The following is a 25238-nucleotide window of genomic DNA, read 5'->3' on the forward strand; positions in this document are numbered from 1 at the left end:
AGGAAAAATCTAATTTCATGACTCAGATTGAACTTTTTCTGTGTGAGATTGAACTCACGTGATCACCGCTCACTCTTTATTTTCATATTTTATAATAAATGTAATAAACATGAAGCAGCGGCTCCCGAAGGATCAACAGCTGAGTTTCATGTCCCACTGCTCTGAGATCAGTTTGTAAAAAAATACAATTAAAAAACAACAAGAAGAAAATAAAGTCACATAATTAAAATCAAATGAAGTAAAATAACTGCAGCTGAAATGTTTCAGAGAGAAAATTATAATAAAAGAAAAAGAGAAAATTGGTGGAATATAATAATTTATTCAAGAATTTGTTCAGGGTTTAAAATTAAATCCTGTTTGATGAAATATTCTAATTAAAATAATTATACTTTTAGAACTGGGCAGAATGAGCTTCACAATAAATAAAAAATAAACGAAAATGAGAAGTGATTTTAAAACAGAACAAAATAGTAACAATGATTACATAAAAAATAAAAATAATAATAACCGTGATATTTAAATGTTTACATCTTTAAAATGAATCACAAAATAAGAGCGAAAGAGAAATAAATGAATTTCCTCAGTCAGTTTTTTTTTTAAAGAAAAAATAACTGAATATTTTTGGAAAATATAAAGTTCTCAGCCAAAATGGTTTCACTTAAATATTAAACATTAAGCAAACGGAAACATAAATGTTACATAAAATATTTCATTTTTGCTCGATCAGATTTTCTAAACTTAAACTCGAAATGATGGTTTCATCTTTATTTTATTTAAACGTCCAGTTTCCATTTAAAACTTTAGAAACAGAATTATTTCACTGTAACGTCCACACGACCACAGGCACTGGATTATTCTAATGAACCTGATGTTAAATCTCTCAGTGAACAGTGTTGTTCTGTTTGATGCCTCGTTGTGTAGCGTGTTGTGTTGTTGTGTTGTGTGTTGTGGTCAAAACCACAGACTCTCCCTCTTCAGTTTATCTGCTGCAGCGATCAGTCCATTCAACCACAGACAGTTCAGCTGTTTTACTGATCGATTGATCGATCGGTTATTTTATCAGTTGCAAGTTTTAATTTTTCTCTGTTTAAAATCAAAGTAAAATAAAAATCTTTTGTAAAAGTTTTGAAGTGAAATGAGACATTTGAAGACGTCACCTCAAGCTCAGATTTTCCTCTGTTCTCTGATGATTAATAGACAACTGATAGATCAATAAATAATAACTGTCAGATTAATTGATGAGGAGACTGATGGTTAGTTGAGGAGGTTAAATCAGAGCTGGAACCAAAACTTTGAAATGAAAAGTTTAAATCCATTTTAAAAAAAAAAAGTTTTTCTGTCTGTGATGTTTCGTGACCTCTGACCTTTGACCTTAATTGTTCCTGGTTCATTGTGTCTGTGACCTCAGTGTGAGTCAGTTTAACGTCCATCAGAGTGAAAATAAAGTTCAGGTGTGAAGTCAGCACAGGTGAACTGATCAGTGTTTCTCACTGTCAATCAATATAATCAATAATGGTTCTGTTCAATATGAACAGAATGAGCAAAGATTCTTAGTTTTAACTGTTTGTTCTGTGTTTTTATCACAATCCAAACAACACAGATCAAAGTTTTGTTGATTATTTTCATTATTGACGAATCTGCAGATTATTTTATTGATTAACTGATCAATAGTTGTGTCTGTGAATTGAGAAAAATAGAGAGCAGTTTCCTATAAACCACGAATAATAATTATTTGTAGATTTTAGGTTGAAAAATTGAACAAATTAATGAAGTTCTCTTATTTTTTAAATTTTATTTAATGTATTTATGTCTTTTATTTTGAAATTTAATATGATTTTGCACATAAATAGACATTTATTCGTTAAATAACAATGTACTTTATCATCCTTTAATAGTCTAATAATTAATAATAACACCAATAAAAGTATTAATCATTGTCACTGTCCAGTGAAAACCTCGTATCTCCAGCTTCTGGTGATTTTATTTAAGTTTTATTCTGAAGGGTCACACAGGAGCTGTGATGTTTCCTGCCTCATAACGTCCTTAATAACCTGGATTTTTACGACAAGTTCAACAGCTTTACTCTCTGATCGTCACGTGTAGTTTGTCAAACTGTGGCTCTGGGACCCAGACAGGGTCACAGGGATCAGTCAGAGGGGATCAGGGTTCAGGTCGTCCCCCACAGGTGATCTGTAGTTACCTGTGACGGATCAATGAATTATTATTTTTATTTGTTTTGATGATTATGTCACCTGAACTCTGCTCATTTGAAAAAATATAAAGGATAATTCTGCTGTTTTTCTACACTGTAAATAAACAGTGTGTCAGTCCGTCTCTCAACACCTTCCCTCCTCATTGGTTCCTACTGAAGACATAAATCCTCACAAAGATTTAATTTCATTCAGTTTTCTGATCGATATTGATGATTAAACTCCAGCGCTCTGATCAGATTTATCCTCTCTCTCCCTCAGATATTTATTCTTTCTACTCTCAGTTTTTACCTGTTTGTCTCTTATTCTTGAGTTTTATTTTTAAAGTAGAAGATAATTAACACATTTATTAAACTCACATCAGCAGTAAACACATTCAGTAATATCCAGATATAATAGAGACATTAATAGCTCTTTAGTTATCGTAATAATGACAAACACAGTTCATTAAAGCTGCAGCTAATGATTATTTTCAGTAATCATTAATCTGTTAAATTATTTTCCTGCATAATAAAAGTCAGAAAATAATCAAATGTCACTGTTTCTTAGAACTAATTAAATTTACTGTCATAAAAAAACCTCAGGAGTTATTTATATTTGACAGACTGAAGCATTATTGGTTCTAAAATCAACAGATCAGTCAGTTGATTAATCGACGAATAGTTTGTTAATAATAGAAGTTATGATTAAATAAAAATAATGAAAACATCTTCAGTTAAATCAGATTTAAAAGCTGCTCAGTTGTTGGGACTATTTTCAGCGGCGGATGAATCCACGTTTAGTGTATTTTGCCTCGGTGAGAAATCAGGGTTTAAATCATTTGTTTCCTCTGGTAGATTTTCAGTGAGTTACCTGTCGCTGTTCTCAGGTGATCCCATTACCTCCTCCTCCTCCACCTCTCCACCTCCTCCTCCTCCTCCTCCTCCTCTTTTCACTCAGACTCTTTTTATTCATTATCTGGAAGCAGCCGACAGCTTCACTTCACCTCGCTGCCTCTTCTGTCCGAGTGTTTACAGATCAGGTGTGAGGATCCAGAATAAAACCAGAGAGCTCGGGTGCACAAATGAGGGTCTCAACCTGAGGTTCAGGGACAGTTTGAGGTCCCTGAAGGGACTCAAGAGGGTCCTCACCAAACTGAACACACTGGTTTGGAAATGTGGATTCAGATTTTTATTTTTAATGAAGACTTAAAGGACTTAACGTCATGTGACCGTGGTGTAGTTTGGTTCAGGACGTCTGTAGCTCCAACCTGAACCTCTGCTCTTTACAGTTTGGTTCCTTTGTCTCTAATAGATTTTACTGTTTCCCTGCAGAGGAAATAAATAATAAATAATAAATAATAATAAAGAGGAGTTTACCTGGTGCTTTGAGGCCGAGCATCAACACTGAATATTAATTATTAGATCAGACTTTAAAACGTCATCAGACAGAAACAACATGTAAAAGTCTGTCGACAGATAATTATTTAATTATGTTATTAATGTTTATTTAATTTGTTTTAATTAATAAAGTGTGTGTGTGTGTGTGTGTGTTACAGGAAATACGTCACACCGAGTCGACACCTGACGACTCGCAAATAACAAGTGTTTTCTTAATGTAACCACACACACACACACACACACACACACACACACACACACACTCTGACAGGTCTGGACTTGTTCTCAGTGCCAGGGGAGCCTCATGCACCATCTGCCCCAACAAAACTCCTCCTCCTCCTCTGATAGTGAAAATGTTCCCAGGATTTTCTCTCTGTCCATAATTTGATTTGTTAACATTTTTTACTCCTACACCTCCTCCTCCTCTCCCTCCTCCTCCTCCTCTTCCTCCTCCTCTTTTTTGTCTGTCTTTCTTTCTCCATCTCCTCCTCCTGCTTCTCCTCTTTGTCCTCTTCTTCCTTTTTCTTTCTTTGTTTTCTCTCGGACTTCTTTTATTTTAATTTCTTTATCTCTTCCTCCTTTCTCTCTCTTTACTCCTCCTCCTCTCCTTCCATCTCCTGTCTTCTTTTTCAAATAACACCTCCTCCTTGTTTTTCCCTCTTTCATCTTCTCCATCCTTCTTTAACTCCTCCTCTTCCTCTCCTTTCTCCTCCTCTCTTTCAGACTTTTCTGTTGCCACGTTTGTTTCAGCTCCTTCACCTCCTCCTCCTCTCCTCCTCCTTCCTCCTTCTTGTCTTCCTCCTCCTGACTACTCCTCTCTCCTCTGTCCATCTTTTCCTCAGTTTTCTTCTCCTCTCTTCCTCCTTTGTCCTCTTCTTTGTCTTTCCCTTTCTTTCCTCAGCTCCATCCATCTTCTTTCCACAGTTGTTGATCCTCCTCCTCCCATTCCTCCCCCTTCTCTTCCTTCTCTTCCTCCTCTCCTCTTTTCTCTCCACCTTTTTCTCACTTTTATACGTCACTTGCTGCTCTCCTTTTCTCTTACTTCCTCCTCCTCCTCCTCCTTCTCCTTTTTCTTTTTTCCTCTTCTTCTTTTCCCTCCTGTCCTCTTTCTCCTCCCTCCTCCTGACCTCTCCTCTCTCTCTTCAGTCCATCTTTTCCTCACACATCCTCCCTCTCTTCTTTCTCCTCCTCCTCTCCTTTCTCCATTTTCCCTCAGCTTTCTTCTCTTCTCCTCCTGCTTCTCCTTTTCACCTCCTCCTCCAATTCCTCCCCTTCTTCTTCCTCCTCTTCCTCTCTCTCTCTCTCACTCGCTTCGCTCCCTCTTTTATTACTTTTCTTTTAAATGAACAACAAAATAGGAGAAAAGAAACACAGATAGACCTCCTCTTTCTCCTCTTCCTCTTTTTTACCTCTTGTCCTCCTGACTTTTCCTCTCTCTCTTTCAGTCCATCTTTTCCTCACATCTCTGCTCCTCTCCTCCTCCTCCTCCTCCTCAGCTGCCGCTCTTGATTTTAATGTTCCTCATGTTTATAGAAAACAGTCGAAGACAAAGAAAAGAGCAACAATCGTCCTGTTTGATTGACAGGTCGCAGTTCATCGTCGCTCTGTTTTCAGCACCTGCTTCTGTTTACATTCCTCCTCCTCCTCCTCCTCCTCCTCCTCTTCTTCTTCTCTCATCACAGCAGCTGAAGCTGTTTGTGAAGAATCCAGCGACAGGAAACGTAGCCACTAAATTTAAGATTTCTTTGGTTTTGTTTCCAGTTTGTTCTCAGTCTGACTCCATGTTGTCTCATTTTCTTTATTCAAAGACGGAGTTCACTTCTTTTTAAAAGAAGGTGCAAAGGGAGAATTCGTACAGTCACTGCAGTTTTTATTTAGATGTGATATGTGATCCAGATAGTTTTGGGCGCCTGACACACCTACGTCCTGTCATCACCTACCTGAGCTCTACCTGTACTGATCGATGATTGGTTTATAGACGGCGAGCGTCTGAGTATCTGTGTTTTTCTACCTTTTATTTCATCATAGTTAAATATTTCTCCTCCTCCTCGTGCTGCTGCAGCTCGTTTCTACCTCTCTTCCTGTTAATTTTTCTTCTTCTGTTGTTTAATTGGTGACGAGCCTCAGCTTCCTGTCATTAGCCTCCAAACGAACCGAACCACAGCTCAGTTTGATCCCGACAGAGTTCACATCTTTTGGTCATTTTGTCTGAGGAACTTTTCACACCTGATATTTTGGTTCGGACCAAACAAAGCAGGTGTGAAATCAAACGTAAAATTCCTCTCGGATGATTCATCAGCTCCTCATATTAAAGCTGACAGCTGACTCAGATGTTGTGTGAATGAAGCTGCTTTCTTTCCAGAGATACAGTAACTGCTGCTCCTTTCTCTGCTTCGTTTAAAGAGTTAAAACCTTCAAACTAAGAGGTCGTTAGAGGCTGAAAACAGGAGGTGAGGTCAGAGCGATGGTGGTCGTTATCATCGTCTCGATCTACAGTTTCTAACAGTGAGTTATTGTAGTTAACAGGAGAGAAAGTAGAGCTACGTGAGCTGAAAACAGATGAGTATTCATACAGTGTATTATATCACTCTATCGTCGTCGTCTCGCTGTGTCTGTTTGTGACGTTTGACAAACAAATGAGTTTTTCAGCTGAGAAAAGTCAAATCACTTCAGTAAAATGAGCCGAGCCGCGGAGGAACCTGGTGTGATTAACAGGAAAATCTATCAGAGGTACTTCTAGGCCTCCTTTTATTAGTCAAATACGTGACGTTGACGAGTTGGTTTAGGTGGAGTTTAAACAAAATAAATGATGATATGTCTGAATGTAGGCAACTGGGAAGTTATTTAAACTCCAGCTGTCAGATAAAAGTGGGAAATTAAAAAGTGCTGAACATTTTATCACATGTAAACAGAGTTTAAAGCTGCAGCTCGTGATTATTTTCATCATCAGTGGTGGTCGGAACAAACAAAAACAGAACAAGAACATCGACTCAGATGTGAGAATTCATGAGTTCTCACAGCACAAACTTTATATCGAGTTTAATGCGAAGTTTATATCCTCGTCTAATTTTAATTATCTAACCTGTGATTTAGCCTGAACAGGTTTTTTTGTTTCGTCGCCTCAATCTGTCGACGTCTTTGACCTCTGATCTCGTGTGGCAGAAAACTAAAAACGCAGAAACTCGACTCTCTCTTGTTGCATTAAAACATCACGTCGGCTAATTTGACATTCAACAGAAATCAACCGTTGCATTTGCAAACCGAGGCGTCCCATCAGTCAGGGCTCGCCACTCCGAATTTGCATGTGAATGTCACTTCATAGACGCTAACACCGGATAAAAGGCGTGAGCACGTTGTCAGCCTCCCCGCACGCCATCATTGTCCCGTCTCGCCTCCTCGAAGCCGACGATCAACCGACTTTTTTGCGTACTGCGTGTCGACAGCCCGCGTCTCGTGCATGGATTTGTTTTTATGTAAAATACATTGAAAAAGCTTCGTGCGAAAAAATAAAACAGATGATGAATGTGGGTTTGGAGACAAAGAAAGTCAACGTCCGTTTTTTCCCCGACGACGTCTCGCTGTGATGAGACAGGATTTACTCGACTGCACATCAACGCATCTGATAAACAAATCAGTCCTAACTTGTGATATTTTCTGTGGGAAAATCAAATCAGTTCATCGCTTCAGGAAAATTGGCAAAACCACCAACAGAAAGATGCAGGTGAATCCCACAGTATCAGAATATTACTGGTAAATGAACCTTTAAGATGTTTTTATTGTTGTGAAAGTTCAGCTGATTAAATAACAACAACACATATTTTCAGACTTTTTTTTAACATTTTCATTGTGCAAAATAACTTAAGTCGGCAGATAAATGGAGTGAAAGTAGAAAGTCTCCAGTGATTTATTTCTAAAATTATAATTAATAAAACTTCTCAGCAGATATAAAGAAGTTCATGACGAGGAACTTAGTGTGTTTTTGTGTTTGTTTTTCTCCTCTAAATATTGACTTAAGCAAATGTTTGTTCGACCAGGTCAAGGTGAAGAACCCTGATCTGTCTCAGCTGTGTTGAGTTGTTTTTTTTTAAAGTGGAGGCTTTTATTTTGGTGAGGTTTATAGATTTATATTGGCAGCTCAGACACGATCGACCGATCAATTAAATAATCTTTAGTGTTGGCAGCGACTATAAAAAGTAACTGTACTCAAGTACTTGTAGAGGTTGGTTCTTTTAGACAAGGAGGCCGAGTGGTTTTTCGTTGTTTCTTTATGCGTCGGTTTGAATCCCATCCTCATCGAAAATACTTCACTTCTCTATGAACTTTTGCACATTCCTTCTTATTCTCAATAAAGTCAGTACATGTTCTTTATATACTCAAGATATTGTTCTTTAAAACTATTCAGATTTAACTCACAGCTCGTTTCCATCCAGTTTTACCTTCACAGGTTTCATTTGAAAAGAGAAATATCAGAGGACATGAACATTTTTCTTCTTCTTTCCTGGCGTCTTTAAACGTCTCATCAGGATGCGCAGAGTTTACACTAAAGCCATGTTGCTTTAAACATCTTATTTATGACTTCTTATTTTTGATTTGTGATCCTCTCTGTTCGTTTCAAACATAATTCTGCTGCGTTGAAAGTTTGTCCGGCTGCAGCTGAGAGAGAAAAGTCCAGTGTTTTATTCTGAAATGTCTCAGAAGGAAACACTGAAGTGATTTCTGCTGAAACCTGCTGAAAATAAAAGTCGATTTTACTTTAAATGTATTTTTGTTTCTTGGATAAAAAGACGAGAGTCAGTGATCCTGAACCAGTCGCACTGTGAGATGTTGTCAAACCTCCTGAACTGAAACAGACAGAAATTACAAAGCTGAAAAATAAAACGCACACACACACAGTTCTGTTGTAGCCGTCGCTCTTTGTCTTCATTCAAATGTGCCTTCTACATCAGAGACACAAAACAACCACAAACCACACAGTCGTGTCCTTTGTGTTGTCTGTTTGTGGCGTATTTGTGTCTCTTTGTAGTCGTTTTGCTTCTCTTTGTGGTCATTGTGTGTCTTTGTGATCTTTTTGTGTCTCTTCGTGGTTGATTTGTGTCCTTCAGGATATTTTCCAGGTGAACTGTGACCCAAACACTACAACAGACTAATGAAAACACAATGTGCTTTAAATCAAAAATCTTAAATCAGACTTCAGGAGGAGGAATCAGACAAACCATGTGGAAATCTCACGTCCTGAGGCCTGAGGCTGGTCCAGACCGACTCCTGTGGTCCAGGTTTCATGTCAGACCTTACGTTTGTTAACCCGTGTGTGTTTGTCTGTGTGTGTTTGTGTTCAGGGGAGGACAGCAGCCCGGAGAACCTGCTGCTTCACGGTCCGTTCTCCAGGAAACCCAAACGGATCCGGACGGCGTTCTCCCCGTCTCAGCTGCTCCGTCTGGAACGAGCCTTCGAGAAGAACCACTACGTGGTCGGAGCCGAGAGGAAGCAGCTCGCCAGCGGGCTGTGTCTGACCGAGACGCAGGTAGGCATGATGGGAAACTGAGGAAACCCTTTAGAGTGGTTTATTTTTCTTTTACGAGAACATAACATATATATATATATATAAAGGATAATTAAAGGAAAATAACAAGAAGAACCAACAAAATATTGATAGTAACAGTTGGTGAATGAATGAATGAGTGCATGAATGGATGAATATAAACCAGGAACATACGACTGGACAGTTTCTCTCAGAAAATATAAATGAATGGATGAAAACTGACCAGATGAAGAGAGCTAAACATGACGGTTTCTTGCAGAACATATGGATGAAAGCATGAATGAGTGAATGAATGAGCACATTAATATAAGTGCCAGAGAAATTAGAGCAAAACAAAGAGTTGCCCCCCCCCCCCCCCCCCCATTTTATTGTGAATATTTCAGTGGTAATCTTAAAGAAATCAAGAGAGTGAGTCAGCTCCTGCCGCCTTTTCTCAGGAGTGATTGACAGTGTTTGTCATCAGGTCGCCACAGTGATACGAGCCCTGACGCCAGCGAAACGACGTGAATCATCCACAATTATTTATGAGCTAATTTCACAACAGAGGACAGGAAGAGGAGGGGGGAGGGGGGAGTAATCCATCACTCAGCAGAGAATCACAGCCATCAGCAGTTATTAATCAGATCGGAAATTAGAGCTTTTGCAATCATTGCACTTTTATAGACGATAATGATCGACCTCTTTGTGTCTGGGTTTTAATAAGCAGCTTGTTTATTAGAAGTACTCGGCGCCTTTCACTTCAACGATAACTTTTCCCACGTTTTTATGTGTAAATGGTTGATGGGAACAAAATACTTTGGAATCGTTTAACCAGAAATATCGCTTCATATCACAATACCAGACTCCATTGACAAAAACAGAGATTTTACCGAGCAGAACACAGGAGCTGCTGCATCACCACTACCTCCATCTGTTTGTTTGTTTGTGTTATTGTGTGACTTTCAGTGATGGAGGAAGTATCTGGATACTTTATTTCAGTAAAAGTACCACACCAGTAACACAAACAAACAGCAGCAGTATTCCAGCAGCTCCTGTGTTCTGCTCGGTAAAATTCCTGTTTCTGTCAGTGGAGTCTGGTGGTGATTTATAGAGATGTTTCTGCTTAAAAAAAGGATCTTACTCTTTAATAAAGGCTAAATAAATAGAGAAAGCAGAAAGTTATATTTAGAGGCTGTTTAATTAAATTAGTTACTATTTAAATGCAATTATTTTTCTGTAGATTGATTAATCCTTGATTAATCCTAAAAACATGACTCGCTTCCTTTCCTGTGGCTGTTTAGGATGAATACAAATCAGTTCATTGACCTCTGACCTTTCCCCTCAGCACAAACGCTAACAGCAGCTAACAGATGAGCGTGCAGCGCCCGGTGAAGCTCATAAATTAAACTGAACTCCAGTCAGTTTTGTCAGAGCGAGCTAAGAGGAAACCACCTCTGCACGCTTCCCTTTAACTGTTCGACCCGTCAGTGTTGAGATAACGGCGTCAGATTTGTCAGAGCGACGTCTGTATCGTCATAATTACACCACTCACAGCTCACAGAGGGGATCTGATATCGAGGTGTCACCTCGGGCTTTTGGCAGCGCCGAGGGAGACGCTCCGGTCTCCTGGATCTGGATCCTGTCATGCAGATTTAACGGCGGCTCGCTCTGACAGATTGTGCAATGCAAGCTCTTAGTCAGCGCGGTGACTTCTGCAGGACGAGTTTTAACAGCTCTGCATGTCACAGTGATGTTTTACCAGCATCGAGATATTAAATCATCGTGAGGCTCGTTCACATTCATCATTATTACTGACAGTGGTGGTTGTGGTAGCTGCCTGCTGATGAATGTAGGTATTAACACGCTCCTCCTCCTACCTGTCTCTCCGTCCAGGTGAAGGTGTGGTTTCAGAACCGCAGGACGAAGCACAAGCGTCAGAAGTTGGAGGAAGAGTCTCCCGACGCTCAGCAGAAGAGGAAGGGCAGTCAGCACGTCAGCCGCTGGAGAGCAGCCACGCAGCAGGCCGGAGGCGAGGACGTGGACGTCATCAGCGAGGACTAGACTGCTGCAAACACACAACACAACCACAACACACACACACACAGGTCCGTACAGCCCTGTCACACAGAGATGTGAAGGTGCGTTCAGGCGCCTTCTCCAGGAAACGTTTTTTTTTTTTTTACATGATTTAAACTGAAGCAGACAGTAAATCCAAACAGAGCCGCTCTGAAACATCTAAAACAACAGAACAAAAGTAGCAAAGAAACTGGTGGAAAAGGAGGACACTGAACGCACCACGAGGCCAACTTTAAGTACTGACGACGTAAAGCAACAGAGTTGGAGCTGTAATGAATCTGTAAATCAGAACCAGTGAAAGCTCAGAATAAAGTGCTAATTCAACTTTAAATCCACTCATTTTAATTTGTCTAAAAAGACTAAAAACAGACTTTAACTTATCGAGCTTAAACATCTTACAGATTCTGCAGAGACACAGTAAACTGAGCTGCAGCTAAGATGTAAAAATATCCATCATTATTCTTGACTTTTTCTTGGATAATAAGTCACAGTAGGTTTACTGTTAAAACTAAAGGTCAGTGTCTCTTAAAATAAAGTGTGAGACAGTTCATCTGTGTGATAATCACATCTGAAACATGACCCTGAAACCATCTCAGATTTGCATAAGCTGCGGCTGCAAATTGCCGTCATTAAAACATTATTATTATTAATCGTTTCTGTGTGTTCAGCAGCTGTGCTGTTCTCTGTGGTCAGAAACATCTGGAGGAACCTGAACAGACTTTAAACCGAGCACGAACCAGATCACTCACTGTAATCAGCTCGCTCCTGAATCTGTTTACAGTTTGATTACAGCTCAGATTTCTGTTCTGCGGAGATGAAACAATCTGAGGAAACGTCCTGATAAATTGATGAAAACGTGCCAAGATTAAGACTTTAACACACACACACACACACACACATGGACAGCTCACCTTCCTGGACGTCCCTGAAGGCATCGCCGCTGGTGCAAACAGCAGGAAGTCAGAAACTCTCCTGTTATGGACGATTCAGCAGGAGCTTCAAAAACAGACTGTGACTTCCTGTTCTGATGCTTCAGAGAGGCAGGAATAAAAAAAATAAAAGTCCATGCGTGGTCACAGCTGTTGACTGAACACTCGACGGTCGATTTTGGTGCCAAACAAAACCAGCGTCCCTGGGAGGAAAAAAAAAAAAGAAGACGAGGGATGAAAGTGAGAGGAGAAGCTGCTCCGCTGCAGGTTTCTGAGCGTCTGTCTGCAACAGACGGACGAAGGCTCACAGGAAATCTGCTGAACCGAGAAACACGACGAGAGGAAGAAGAAAACAAGGCTCCTCCGACAGGAAGGACAAGAGACAGTTTGTGGAGAGGTAGAACAGTCACCCTGAACTCAGAGGGAAGTTTCAACTCCAGTAAAAAGTCTGTGATGTTCTGCACTGATTCTACTCATCTCTCTTACTTTAACACTCAGGTTCTCTCTCATCAGAAATTTCAAAATAAGAACAAACATTTTCTGTCCAGGAAGAAATGAGTATTTCCTGCAGCTTTATGTCAGAGTATCTGACCTCAGACCATCATTATTTCATATGTGTTAAAATAACCATGTAAGTTAAACCATACACAGAAACGTGGTTCAGGTTTTCAGGAGAAATAACTGTAAATAATGTGGATCTATTCAACTAGAACCAGACAAGGACTTTGTGTCTTTACATGAAAAGCATTCTGGGAAATGTAGGAAAATAACTCAACCCAACCTTTTTTCACTCACTAAATAACGTGAGGAACGTGCAGAGAATCACAGACTGATGATATTTAACTTGTGTGACTTCCTGCTGGAGGAGCCTGAAACTTTTCTCCTTTCATAAAGTTTTTTTTTTTTTTTGGAGCAGTTTGAACCAGTTTCACTTTTCATTCCACTGGTAGTTTTTGTCTTTTTTTGAAAACAAACAAACAAACAAAAAAAATGTAGGTATTTATGTAAAAAAAAAAAAGGATTTGAAAAAGTATTCTATGCATCTGATGTGTATATAACGATGATAATAATAATAATAATAATGATGTGTGACTTTTCCTGTTTGTTTGTTTCTCATCAGTTCATCTGTTCGTTCTGTTTGTTTCTTCTTCCTGGACAGATTTACCTCATCATCTCCTTATGTAGCACTTCTTCTTCTTCTTCTTCTTCTTCTTCTTCTTCTTCTTCTTCTTTCTTCTTCTTCTTCTTCCTCTCTTTCTTCTTCTTAGTCAGATCTATTTTTTCATCGTTTTAGGATTGAATGCACTAACTAACTGTACAACTTGTTTCCTCTGATAAAAGGGAAAAAAATAAGACAGAAGCTTTGTACTTCCTGTGTCCAGATTTGGAAAAAAATATAAATAAAATGAAATAAAATAAAACATTTTCTTCATGTGTTGAAAATCTGAAAGAAAACAAATCCCTCCTTTATTTCGTTTTTTTCCTTTTTTCTGTTTATTTGGTTTATTTATTTATTGGTTTATATTTATGTTTCACAGATTGTAAAATTCTCTGAGAAGAATTTATGATTTTCGGACAAATGAAAGTGAAGTGACTTAAACAGAAAATCTATGAGAGAATCAGTTTAATTTCTTATTAAATATCATTTTAAATTGGAGGATTCAGCGTTTAAACGGAATCTGAAGACGAAAATTTAAACATCACTTTTTGTTTGTTGTTCGACACAAAAGGAAAAACGAATTTATTATTATTATTATTATTATTATCATTACATTTTAAAATATTTTCCTTAAAAAAGACATTAATTAAAACGAAAGAAACACAACAATAAAAAGAAGTTAAACATTTCCGTTTTAGAAAATGTCAGACCAGATTTAACGAGTGTATCTACAGATTTAAATGCAGTTAATTTGAATTAAACACAACGTTTAAAGGTTTTAAAGAAAAGGTTAAAACGCTTCTTCTCGCCTCTGGAGGTGGAGCAGAGAGGACTCGGTGTTTACAGCTGCTGCTTCGTCTTTAGTCAGAATAAAGAAGAAATGGAGAAAAAGTAAAATATGAGGTAGAAACAGATCCGGGTGTCAGACCTGTAAATCCTCCGCAGGTTGATGCTGATCCTCGGCTGATGCTGCCGCTCAGTCCCGGTGTCCCTGCGGCCTCCGCCGGTCTCTGCAGGATCAGAACATCTGGATATTTATACAACTACAAACCTCCTGTTGTCCAGGCTTTTAGTCTTCTACGCTTTTCTTTTTCCAATATTTTAACAGTAACGACGAGAAGCTTCTCTGTAGTTCGTAAAGATAATTCATCTTAAACAGCTGTGGTCCGAAACACCGAATATCCAATTTTAGGAACTGTCATTGAACTTTACATTTTTATTTCACGGTTTCATTTCGATTTAAACTCTGCAGGAAAAAACGAATTTTACCATAAAAATATACCGTAGTTCTACAGGTAGTAGTGGTATTATAATTATATTTCCATCTTCATGCAAAACCTTTAAACGACATACAACCTAAAAACAGCTGCTGCTGCAGAAGCGTTTCAAAACAGGAAAATGAAATCAACTAAATGAAAAGATCTGATTCAAAATCAGTAAAATAAAAATCTAGTTATGTATGTAACTGCCCTCAGGGACCATTACAGGAATATATGCAGGAATAAAATCAGTTTGTTTGTCTGAATGAGTGAAAATAATGTTAAATAATTATATAAATATCACTGGATTATTATTATTATTATTATGAGTTTAGGTCAAATGTCTTAATCATGTTTGTCACGTGTTTTTAAACCGTTAATACTGATTCTGCTGATGCAGAGTCTGATTTAATCATATCTGTGTGTAACACAGCTGCACAGGCTGCTGTGTAATTACACTGTGCTCTGCTTTACAATTTGTAAATGAGCTTTAACACCATATGATCTGCAGCACAGGTTCCCTCTGAAGGTAAAGTTAACCCATGACTGTGTCACTGCTGAGGATAATAACCCTGTGTTTTTTACTGTATCTGATGAGGAGGAGGAGGTTGAGTTATCAGCTTTGTATCCAACCTCCAACCTGGAGAAGTGGATTTTCAGGCCTCGACCCTGCAAGTATTTTCCCCATAGGCCACCATTCGTAAAAGAGACGCCTGTTAAACTGTTGACAGGACACCTCCAGCTATTAACAGAGCCAATTATCACTCTTTGTATTTTATATTTTTACGCCATGGAGTTTTAATCTTTGTAAAACTTTTCAAAAGCCCAGAAAAGTTTCTCTGAGTGACATCACTCTACGCGCGGTCATGTGTCTCGGGAACGAGGATCCCTTAAACTCACTACCAGGGGGGCAATAAAGCTGCTGTAACAAACTACAGTGTACATATAGTGTTACAGGAGCATGCTCATTAGCTTGGCTATGACAAATAACATGCGGCTCGTGTCCAGTTTGTCAGAGAACGGTCACAAATAAGGAACTTACATCTTCTCTCTGTCTTTACAGTGGATGTATTTTAAGACCAATCAGACGCAGTTGCTAGGCGGACCAGAATCTGTCGGCCAATCAGCGTTTTTCTGCCAATGCTAGACGTATGTCGTCATTTGTCGACGTGGCTCATCATTGGTCATGACCTTCTGGGAGGGGCGTGAGAGAGGCGGAGAGAGGAAGTTGGAAAACAGATTTAAACCACTTTTGAACCGCTGCCTCTGTTTGCTTGTGCTCTGAGAGAAAACGTTGTTACCGGAGAGCTTTGGATGTTAAAACAAACCCTGCAGCTGCTTTTCTGTCCTTGATGAAGAAGTCTGGATGCTAAAACAAACACTGGAGCTGCTTTTTGTCGAACACAAGTGAGACTGGACGCTGAACACACCTACAGCGTGAAGGTAAGGCCAACAGTTAGCGGCTAGCGTTAGCATTAACGCTATCGGAGAGCGTTAGCATTAGCATTACCTTGTAATCATATTGTTTAACTCCATTTTCGGTCGTTTATAGGTAAGAGTGTGTTTGTGTGGTTGTGGGCACCTAACGTGGACGGGTGAAAACGAGCTCTTGTTAGTCGTTGATATCGTTGATAGTTGTTTAAATCCCTATTGTGTTTGTTTACAGTCTCTTTGTCACTTTGTGTTCCATCCTGCTCATTTAAACTCAGTTTATGGTGGTTTATCGTGTCGTTGTCACCGGTTTGTGGCTGTTTGTGGTCATTTTATATCATTTTACGTCTCTACCTGGCTGTTTTACACCTGGGTGCTAGCGTTAGCAGTAGTAGCAAGCGTTAGCATAAGTGTCGAGCGTTAGCATTAGCTTTAGCTTTAAGTGGGGCTTTTCGTCTTTCTCATCGTTTTTATTTGCGTGGGTTAAAGTGTGTTTGTGTTTCTGTGATTAAAGCGTCCCTGATATGAGTTGTGGAGGGTGGTAACTGTTCACTAGTCTTGTTTGTCTGTTTACATCTCAGTTTGCATCTCTTTACAGTTACTCTGCAGACATTTTACTGCTTCTTTGTAATGTTGTGCTCCATCTTGGTCAGTCTAAGTCAGGTTATGGCGGATTATCACATCGATGTGATACATTTGTGTCTATTTGTGGTGGTATTGCATCGTTTTAGGTCTTTAGCTGTTTTACATCCACTTATGTTCAGCTTCTCTGTGGTTGTTTTGCATTGTATCATGTCTTTTTAGTTCCTGGTCATTTAACATGTCTTTGAGGCCATTGTGTGTTTCAGTGTGGCAGTTAAGCGTCTCATTGTGATCATTTTACAGCTCAGTTTTTTCCTTCTTTGTGGTTTTGTTTGTCTTTGTAGCTTTGTTGTATCAATCTGTCCATAGCCATACATCCCCTGTTGTGTATGTTATTGATTAGAAATCTGTTTGTGGTGACTTGAGACTTTATTGAGCTCAGTTTTGTGTCGAATACAAGCTTGAAAATTTGATTTTAACTCTGAGCTCCTCCACGAGTTTTAATAATCAATATATTCACATCAAAACTCAAAGTTTGATTGTCAAGGTTCTAGTGTTTTCAGTGTTGTATTCTTCTACACTGTTCATGGTTTGGAGGTGACCTGTTGAGGTTCATTGTTTTTCATGTGTTGTTCTTGTGTTTTCCAGGTTTACTGGTTCAGCTGCTGCAGCCTGGACAGAAACACCAGCTCTCACCTGACAAACCAAACAGGTATGTGTCCTAAAGATTTACCCAGTCTGAAAAAATGTGTTGATGAGCTGAATTATTAATGTTAGTAACAATGTTATTGTTTAAATTAGGGATGGGCAATTTTGATGATAGAGAGGGCCACAAACATTGTATCCTCAGTGTCAGAGGGCTGCAACATGTCTAATTGAATAATGAACTTTACACAGATACAAGACGTCTGTATTGATGAACACTGACACTAAGTGATGCAACTGATAAACATGTTTGCAGTGCATTTCTTCTCGGCCCACCATCATAGTTTTAAATCAGCACCAAGCTGACTGAAGTCTATCAGTGTGAAGTTATGTCTTTATACCTGTGGCCTCTCCTGCTGGTGTACAATAGTCTGAATGTCAGTGTTTGTGCATCCAGTCTGAGTTTCATCTCGAGCTGGATGATTTTGAGAGAATATCTAATGTGTGGTTGGTGTCTTGGTCATAGCTCAGTAATCTCTCCGACACCGTCAAAATTAAATATAAGTTTTTTTATTATGCAGTTCACGGTAATATACATGATTCCTCCAGTTAATATAGAATTAATTAATATAGAACTTTAAGATTTAAGATTATGATTTTAGTTCATTTTTCCCCAAATATTTTTTGTTATTGATTGTTAAAGATCTGATACTTTTTCTTGTCCTATGTGACAGTAAACAGCCCATTCTCTGAGACACTCAAAATGTTCTGATTCAGCTGAAATATTGGATATTTATCTGATGAGGAATAGGTCATAGTGTATTGATCATTTTCTTTTGTATATTTCTCCCTTTATTTTCTCCAGGTGTCACCACTTCGTCCACGATCACAGAGAGTCTTTGTACAATGAAGAAGTTCTGTGAGACCAGGACAGAGGCCTCCAGGTAATTCACAAACAGCTTTACATCAACTGTCCAACACAGAGCACTGACATTAAATTATATACCATCATGGCCAAAAATATTGGCACCCCTGTGCTTCTTTCAGATAATGCACCACTTCTTTTTTTTACTTCTTTTGTTTGCAGTGAACAACACAAAAAAGCAGAAAAGGCAAATCTGATATAATTCACACAGAACTCTTATAATCGACTGGACAATTATTGACAATCTCAACTTAATATTTGGTAGCACAAGTATAGCTGAAATCAGTCACTTCCTGTAACCAAATATGAGTTTATTACACCTCTCCACTGGAGTTTTGGATCACTCTTCTTTTCCCAACTGCTGTTTTGAGATCTGTCCACAGGTGTTGTGTCAGATTTAGATCTGGACTCATTATAGGCCACTTCAGAACTCTTCAGCGCTTTGTCTTCAGCCATTTCTGGGTGCTTTCTGAAGTACGCTTTGGAACTTTGTCTTGCTGAAAGACCCATGACCTCTGATGGAGACCCAGCTCTGTGACACTGGACCCTACACTGTGCTCCAAAATTCTATGGTAGTCTTCAGATTTCATAATGCCATGCACACAGTTAAAGCATCCAGTGTCACAAGCAGCAAAGCAACCCCAAAATATCAGTGAACCTCCACCATGTTTGACCGTGTTCTTTTCTTTGAAGGCCTCTTTCATTTTCTGTAAACATAACAATGCTTTATGTTGGTCTCATCAGTCCACAATCCTTCTTTACAATATTTCATCAGTTTTCCTCTTCCATCCACGTCCGTGGAGGTTGGCTACAGAGCCAGGGGCAGTAAACTTCTTGATGACACTAAACACAGTGGACACAGGAACATGAAAATCTCTGGAGATGGACTTGTAGCCTTGGGTTTGCCATGCTTTTCCACAACTTGGTTTCTCAATTCTTTGCTCTTCTTTCTTTTTTTCCCATGCTCAGTGTGGTAAACACAGACACACAACACAAAGGTTGTGTCAACTTTTCTACATTTAAACTGCTTGTGAGTGTGATTCCTAAATTGCCAGCACCTGTTACTTGCCACATGTGAGTTTAAATACAAATTAAAGGAGCATCACATGCTTGAAATCCTGTTATTTTCTACAATTTTGAAAAGGTGTAAATAATTTTGTCCAGTCAACTTTTGTTGTTCTTTGTGGAACTATATCAGACAAACTAAAGAAATAAACGTGAACACCAGTTTTCTGGGAGAAGTGGTGCATTATCTGAAAGAAGTACAGTGGTGCCAATATTTTTGGACATGACTGTATCTTTGGTAATTGATCTGAAGTCTGAATTCAATTCAGTTCAATACAGTTTAATTTATATAGCATTGAATCACATCACAAATGTACAGTTCAAAAAAATGAAGAGTTTATACATCATTAAGTATAAAGCCATTCAAATATATATATAAACCTTTCAAAATATATTTAAAACTAAAACAGTATAAAACTTTTTAAGTTAGATGGTGGAAGTCTTTTAATGATTAACAGCTTCGTAACACTTTTGTTTTCTTTCATCCACTTCAGGTCTTCAGCTGCTGTTGTGGTCTTCCCCTGCAGGGACAAGAACGCGTATTAAACACTGATCAGTTTGATCAGTACCTAATCACAATGATTTAAACTAAACTCAGTCACAGTAATGACTACAGATACTTCTGAAACTGTATATAAAATAAGAACATACTGTATTTATGACATTTTTTGCATTTTTGATGTCTTACTATACTGTGACATTTTTGAATTTTTTTGACACCTTACTATACTGTGACATTTTTTGATGGTTTTTGATGCATTACTGTACTATGAAATTTTTTTACACCTTACTATACTATGACATTTTTTGCATTTTTGATGTCTTACTATACTGTGACATTTTTTGCATTTTTGATGTCTTACTATACTGTGACATTTTTGACGTTTTTTTACACCTTACTATACTGTGACATTTTTTGATGGTTTTTGATGTATTACTGTACTATGAAATTTTTTTACACCTTACTATACTATGACATTTTTTGAATTTTTTTTGACACCTTACTATACTATGATATTTTTTGACCATTTTTGATGCCTTATTATACTGTGACATTTTTTGCATTTTTGATGTCTTACTATACTGTGACATTTTTTGCATTTTTGATGTCTTACTATACTGTGACATTTTTGACGTTTTTTAACACCTTACTATACTGTGACATTTTTTGATGGTTTTTGATGCATTACTGTACTATGACATTTTTTTACACCTTACTATACTATGACATTTTTGGAATTTTTGATGCCTTACTATACTATGACATTTTTTGACTTTTTTTTGACTATGATATTTTTTGACCATTTTTGACACCTTACTATACTATGATATTTTTTGACCATTTTTGATGCCTTACTATACTGTGACATTTGTTTAAATTTTTTTAGATGTTGTCATATCGTTTTGTTTTATATCTTGCCATCATCCTGCTACTGCAACACTGAATTTTCCAATAAAAAAATTATCTTACTTCTGAACACTAAATGTTTCGCTGGTCTTTTTAATATTGTATGAAAGTGAATATTTTTAGCTAGAGGCCACTTGTACCACAGGTTAGGTTTTTTTTTTAGCCACTTGTAGCCAGAGGCTAGGGTTATGGCTTTTAGCCACTTTTAGCCAGAGGCTAGGGTTATGGCTTTTAGCCACTTTTAGTCAGAGGCTAGGGTTATGGCTTTTAGCCACTTTTAAGTGGACGTTAGGGTTACAGCTTTTAGCCAGTTTTAGCCAGAGGTTAGGGTTACCATTTTTTAAGCCACTTGTAGCCAGAGGTTAGGGTTAGGGTTACTGTTTTTTTAGCCACCTGTAGCCAGAGGTTAGGGTTACAGTTTTTAGCTACTTTTAGCCATAGGTTAGGGTTAGGGTTACATCTTTTAGCCACTTTTAGCCATAGGTTAGGGTTACTGTTTTTTTAGCCACTTGTAGCCAGATGTTAGGGTTATGGCTTTTAGCCACTTTTAGTCAGAGGCTAGGGTTAGGGTTATGGCTTTTAGCCACTTTTAGCCAGAGGTTAGAGTTAGGGTTACAGCTTTTAGCCAGTTTTAGCCAGAGGTTAGGGTTACCATTTTTTAAGCCACTTGTAGCCAGAGGTTAGGGTTAGGGTTACTGTTTTTTTAGCCACCTGTAGCCAGAGGTTAGGGTTACAGTTTTTAGCTACTTTTAGCCATAGGTTAGGGTTAGGATTACAGTTTTTAGCCACTTTTAGCCATAGGTTAGGGTTAGGGTTACAGCTTTTAGCCACTTTTAGCCATAGGTTAGGGTTACTGTTTTTTTAGCCACTTGTAGCCAGATGTTAGGGTTATGGCTTTTAGCCACTTTTAGTCAGAGGCTAGGGTTAGGGTTATGGCTTTTAGCCACTTTTAGCCATAGGTTAGGGTTAGGGTTACCCTTTTTTTTTAGCCACCTGTAGCCAGAGGTTAGGGTTACAGTTTTTAGCCACTTTTAGCCATAGGTTAGGGTTAGGGTTACAGTTTTTAGCCACTTTTAGCCATTGGTTAGGGTTAGGGTTACAGTTTTTAGCCACTTTTAGCCATAGGTTAGGGTTAGGGTTACAGCTTTTAGCCACTTTTAGCCATAGGTTAGGGTTAGGGTTACTGTTTATTTTAGCCACTTGTAACCAGAGGTTAGGGTTACAGCTTTTAGCCACTTTTAGCCATAGGTTAGGGTTAGGGTTACTGTTTATTTTAGCCACTTGTAACCAGAGGTTAGGGTTACAGCTTTTAGCCACTTTTAGCCATAGGTTAGGGTTAGGGTTATGGCTTTTAACCACTGATAGGGTTAGGGTTAGGGCTTTTAGCTGCAATTATACATTTTAAATGCAAGTTGCAAGTAGAACGTAGTTGGTGTATTTGAATTACAAAATCATTTTTGTGATATTAATTTGAAAATAGAGAAACACAACTTGAAAGTTAAGCTACAAAACTTTATTGAATCTGTTTTAGACAACATTTAACAAATCACAGCAAAGATAATGACAGATGTTTGACACTTTTATTGTCGCACCCCACATTTAATGTAGTAACGAGCACATATGAGGATATGCTTATGAAAGCCTTAAACATCTCTAAATATCTTTAATAACATTCAACACTATTCATTGTCCTCTTGAGGTAATGCAGTCTCCTCCTCCGCCTGCAGAAAGACAGAACATGTTAATCACAGAAACTGTCCAAAGCCTTAAGTCCTGAAACTTTATTACAAATATAATTAAAGAAGAAAGGGAAAGTTTTTTGACGCCTTACTATACCATGACATTTTTGGATATTTTTTGATGCCTTACTATACTATGACATTTTTTGACGATTTGTAACGCCTTACTATACTATGACATTTTTGACCATTTTTAACGCCTTACTATAATATGACATTTTTTGACTATTTTTTATACCTTAGTATACTATGATATTTTTTGAAAATGTTTGATGCCTTACTATACTGTGACATTTTTTGACCATTTTTGATGCCTTACTATACTATGACTTTTTTGATGGTTTTTGATGACTTACTATACTATGACATTTTTTGACCATTTTTGATGCCTTACTATACTATGACATTTTTTGACCATTTTTGATACCTTACTATACTATGACATTTTTTGAAAATTTTTGATGCCTTACTATACTATGACATTTTTTGACCATTTTTGATACCTTACTATACTATGACATTTTTTGAAAATTTTTGATGCCTTACTATACTATGACATTTTTTGACCATTTTTGATGCCTTACTATACTACGACTTTTTTGATGGTTTTTGATGCCTTACTATACTATGATATTTTTTGACCATTTTTGATGCCTTACTATACTATGATATTTTTTGTCCATTTTTGATGACTTACTATAGTATGACATTTTTTGAAAATTTTTGATGCCTTACTATAGTATGACATTTTTTGACCATTTTTGATACCTTACTATACTATGACATTTTTTGAAAATTTTTGATGCCTTACTATACTATGACATTTTTTGACCATTTTTTATACCTTACTATACTATGACTTTTTTTGACCATTTTTGATGACTTACTATACTATGACATTTTTTGAAAATTTTTCATGCCTTACTATACTATGACATTTTTTGACCATTTTTGATGCCTTACTATACTATGACTTTTTTGATGGTTTTTGATGTCTTACTATACTATGACATTTTTTGATGGTTTTTGATGCCTTACTATACTATGACATTTTTTGACCATTTTTGATACCTTACTATACTATGACTTTTTTGATGGTTTTTGATGTCTTACTATACTATGATATTTTTTGACCATTTTTGATGCCTTACTATACTATGATATTTTTTGAAAATTTTTGATGACTTACTATACTATGACATTTTTTGACCATTTTTGATGCCTTACTATACTATGACTTTTTTGATGGTTTTTGATGTCTTACTATACTATGACATTTTTTGATGGTTTTTGATACCTTACTATACTATGACTTTTTTGATGGTTTTTGATGCCTTACTATACTATGACATTTTTTGACCATTTTTGATGCCTTACTATACTATGACATTTTTTGACCATTTTTGATACCTTACTATACTATGACATTTTTTGAAAATTTTTGATGCCTTACTATAGTATGACATTTTTTGAAAATTTTTGATGCCTTACTATACTATGACATTTTTTGACCATTTTTGATACCTTACTATACTACGACTTTTTTGATGGTTTTTGATGCCTTACTATACTATGATATTTTTTGACCATTTTTGATGCCTTACTATACTATGATATTTTTTGACCATTTTTGATGACTTACTATAGTATGACATTTTTTGAAAATTTTTGATGCCTTACTATAGTATGACATTTTTTGACCATTTTTGATACCTTACTATACTATGACATTTTTTGAAAATTTTTGATGCCTTACTATACTATGACATTTTTTGACCATTTTTGATGCCTTACTATACTATGACTTTTTTGATGGTTTTTGATTTCTTACTATACTATGACATTTTTTGATGGTTTTTGATGCCTTACTATACTATGACATTTTTTGACCATTTTTGATACCTTACTATACTATGACTTTTTTGATGGTTTTTGATGCCTTACTATACTATGACATTTTTTGACCATTTTTGATACCTTACTATACTATGACTTTTTTGATGGTTTTTGAAACCTTACTATACTATGACATTTTTTGACCATTTTTCATGACTTACTATACTATGACATTTTTTGACCATTTTTGATACCTTACTATACTATGACATTTTTTGACCATTTTTGATGCCTTACTATACTATGACATTTTTTGACCATTTTTGATACCTTACTATACTATGACTTTTTTGATGGTTTTTGAAACCTTACTATGCTATGATATTTTTTGACCATTTTTGATGCCTTACTATACTATGACATTTTTTGACCATTTTTGATACCTTACTATACTATGACTTTTTTGATGGTTTTTGAAACCTTACTATACTATGATATTTTTTGACCATTTTTGATGCCTTACTATAGTATGACATTTTTTGACCATTTTTGATGCCTTACTATACTATGACATTTTTGACTATTTTTGATACCTTACTATACTATTACTTTTTTGATGGTTTTTGAAACCTTACTATACTATGATATTTTTTGACATTTTCATGCCTTACTATACTATGACATTTTTTGACCATTTTTGATGCCTTACTATACTATGACTTTTTTGATGGTTTTTGATGTCTTACTATACTATGACTTTTTGATGGTTTTTTGATACCTTACTATACTATGACTTTTTGATGGTTTTTGATGACTTACTATACTATGACATTTTTTGACCATTTTTGATACCTTACTATACTATGACTTTTTTGATGGTTTTTGATGCCTTACTATACTATGACATTTTTTGACCATTTTTGATACCTTACTATACTATGACTTTTTTGATGGTTTTTGAAACCTTACTATACTATGACATTTTTTGATGGACCTATTTTTGCATGAACCTTACTATACTATGACATTTTTTGACCATTTTTGCATGACTTACTATACTATGACATTTTTTGACCT

General features: G+C 37.0%; 2 protein-coding genes and 1 long non-coding RNA gene across 3 annotated transcripts in view; 2 read left to right on the forward strand and 1 right to left on the reverse strand.

Moving 5' to 3' along the window:
• emx3 (empty spiracles homeobox 3) overlaps positions 1-11923 on the forward strand; it is a 14836-nt gene extending 2913 nt beyond the window's left edge. The window contains exons 2-3 of the mRNA XM_018662045.2: positions 8926-9110; positions 11001-11923. Coding sequence (XP_018517561.1) covers positions 8926-9110; positions 11001-11168 — 353 coding nt within the window. The 3' untranslated portion in view covers positions 11169-11923. The remainder of the gene's footprint in view (positions 1-8925; positions 9111-11000) is intronic.
• A 3708-nt stretch (positions 11924-15631) lies between these two features.
• LOC127142734 (uncharacterized) lies at positions 15632-19971 on the forward strand. The gene is made up of 4 exons (XR_007813762.1): positions 15632-15973; positions 17192-17255; positions 18054-18132; positions 19673-19971. It is a non-coding gene; the product is annotated as an uncharacterized LOC127142734 (long non-coding RNA).
• A 2113-nt stretch (positions 19972-22084) lies between these two features.
• Positions 22085-25238, reverse strand: part of b4galt7 (xylosylprotein beta 1,4-galactosyltransferase, polypeptide 7 (galactosyltransferase I)) — a 78130-nt gene continuing 74976 nt past the window's right edge. Inside the window, exon 8 of the transcript XR_007813756.1 lies at positions 22085-22307. The gene's annotated coding sequence lies outside the window, so the exon portion shown is untranslated. The remainder of the gene's footprint in view (positions 22308-25238) is intronic.

This window comes from Lates calcarifer, linkage group LG8 (assembly GCF_001640805.2).
Source record: "Lates calcarifer isolate ASB-BC8 linkage group LG8, TLL_Latcal_v3, whole genome shotgun sequence".
Lineage (NCBI taxonomy): Eukaryota > Metazoa > Chordata > Actinopteri > Centropomidae > Lates > Lates calcarifer.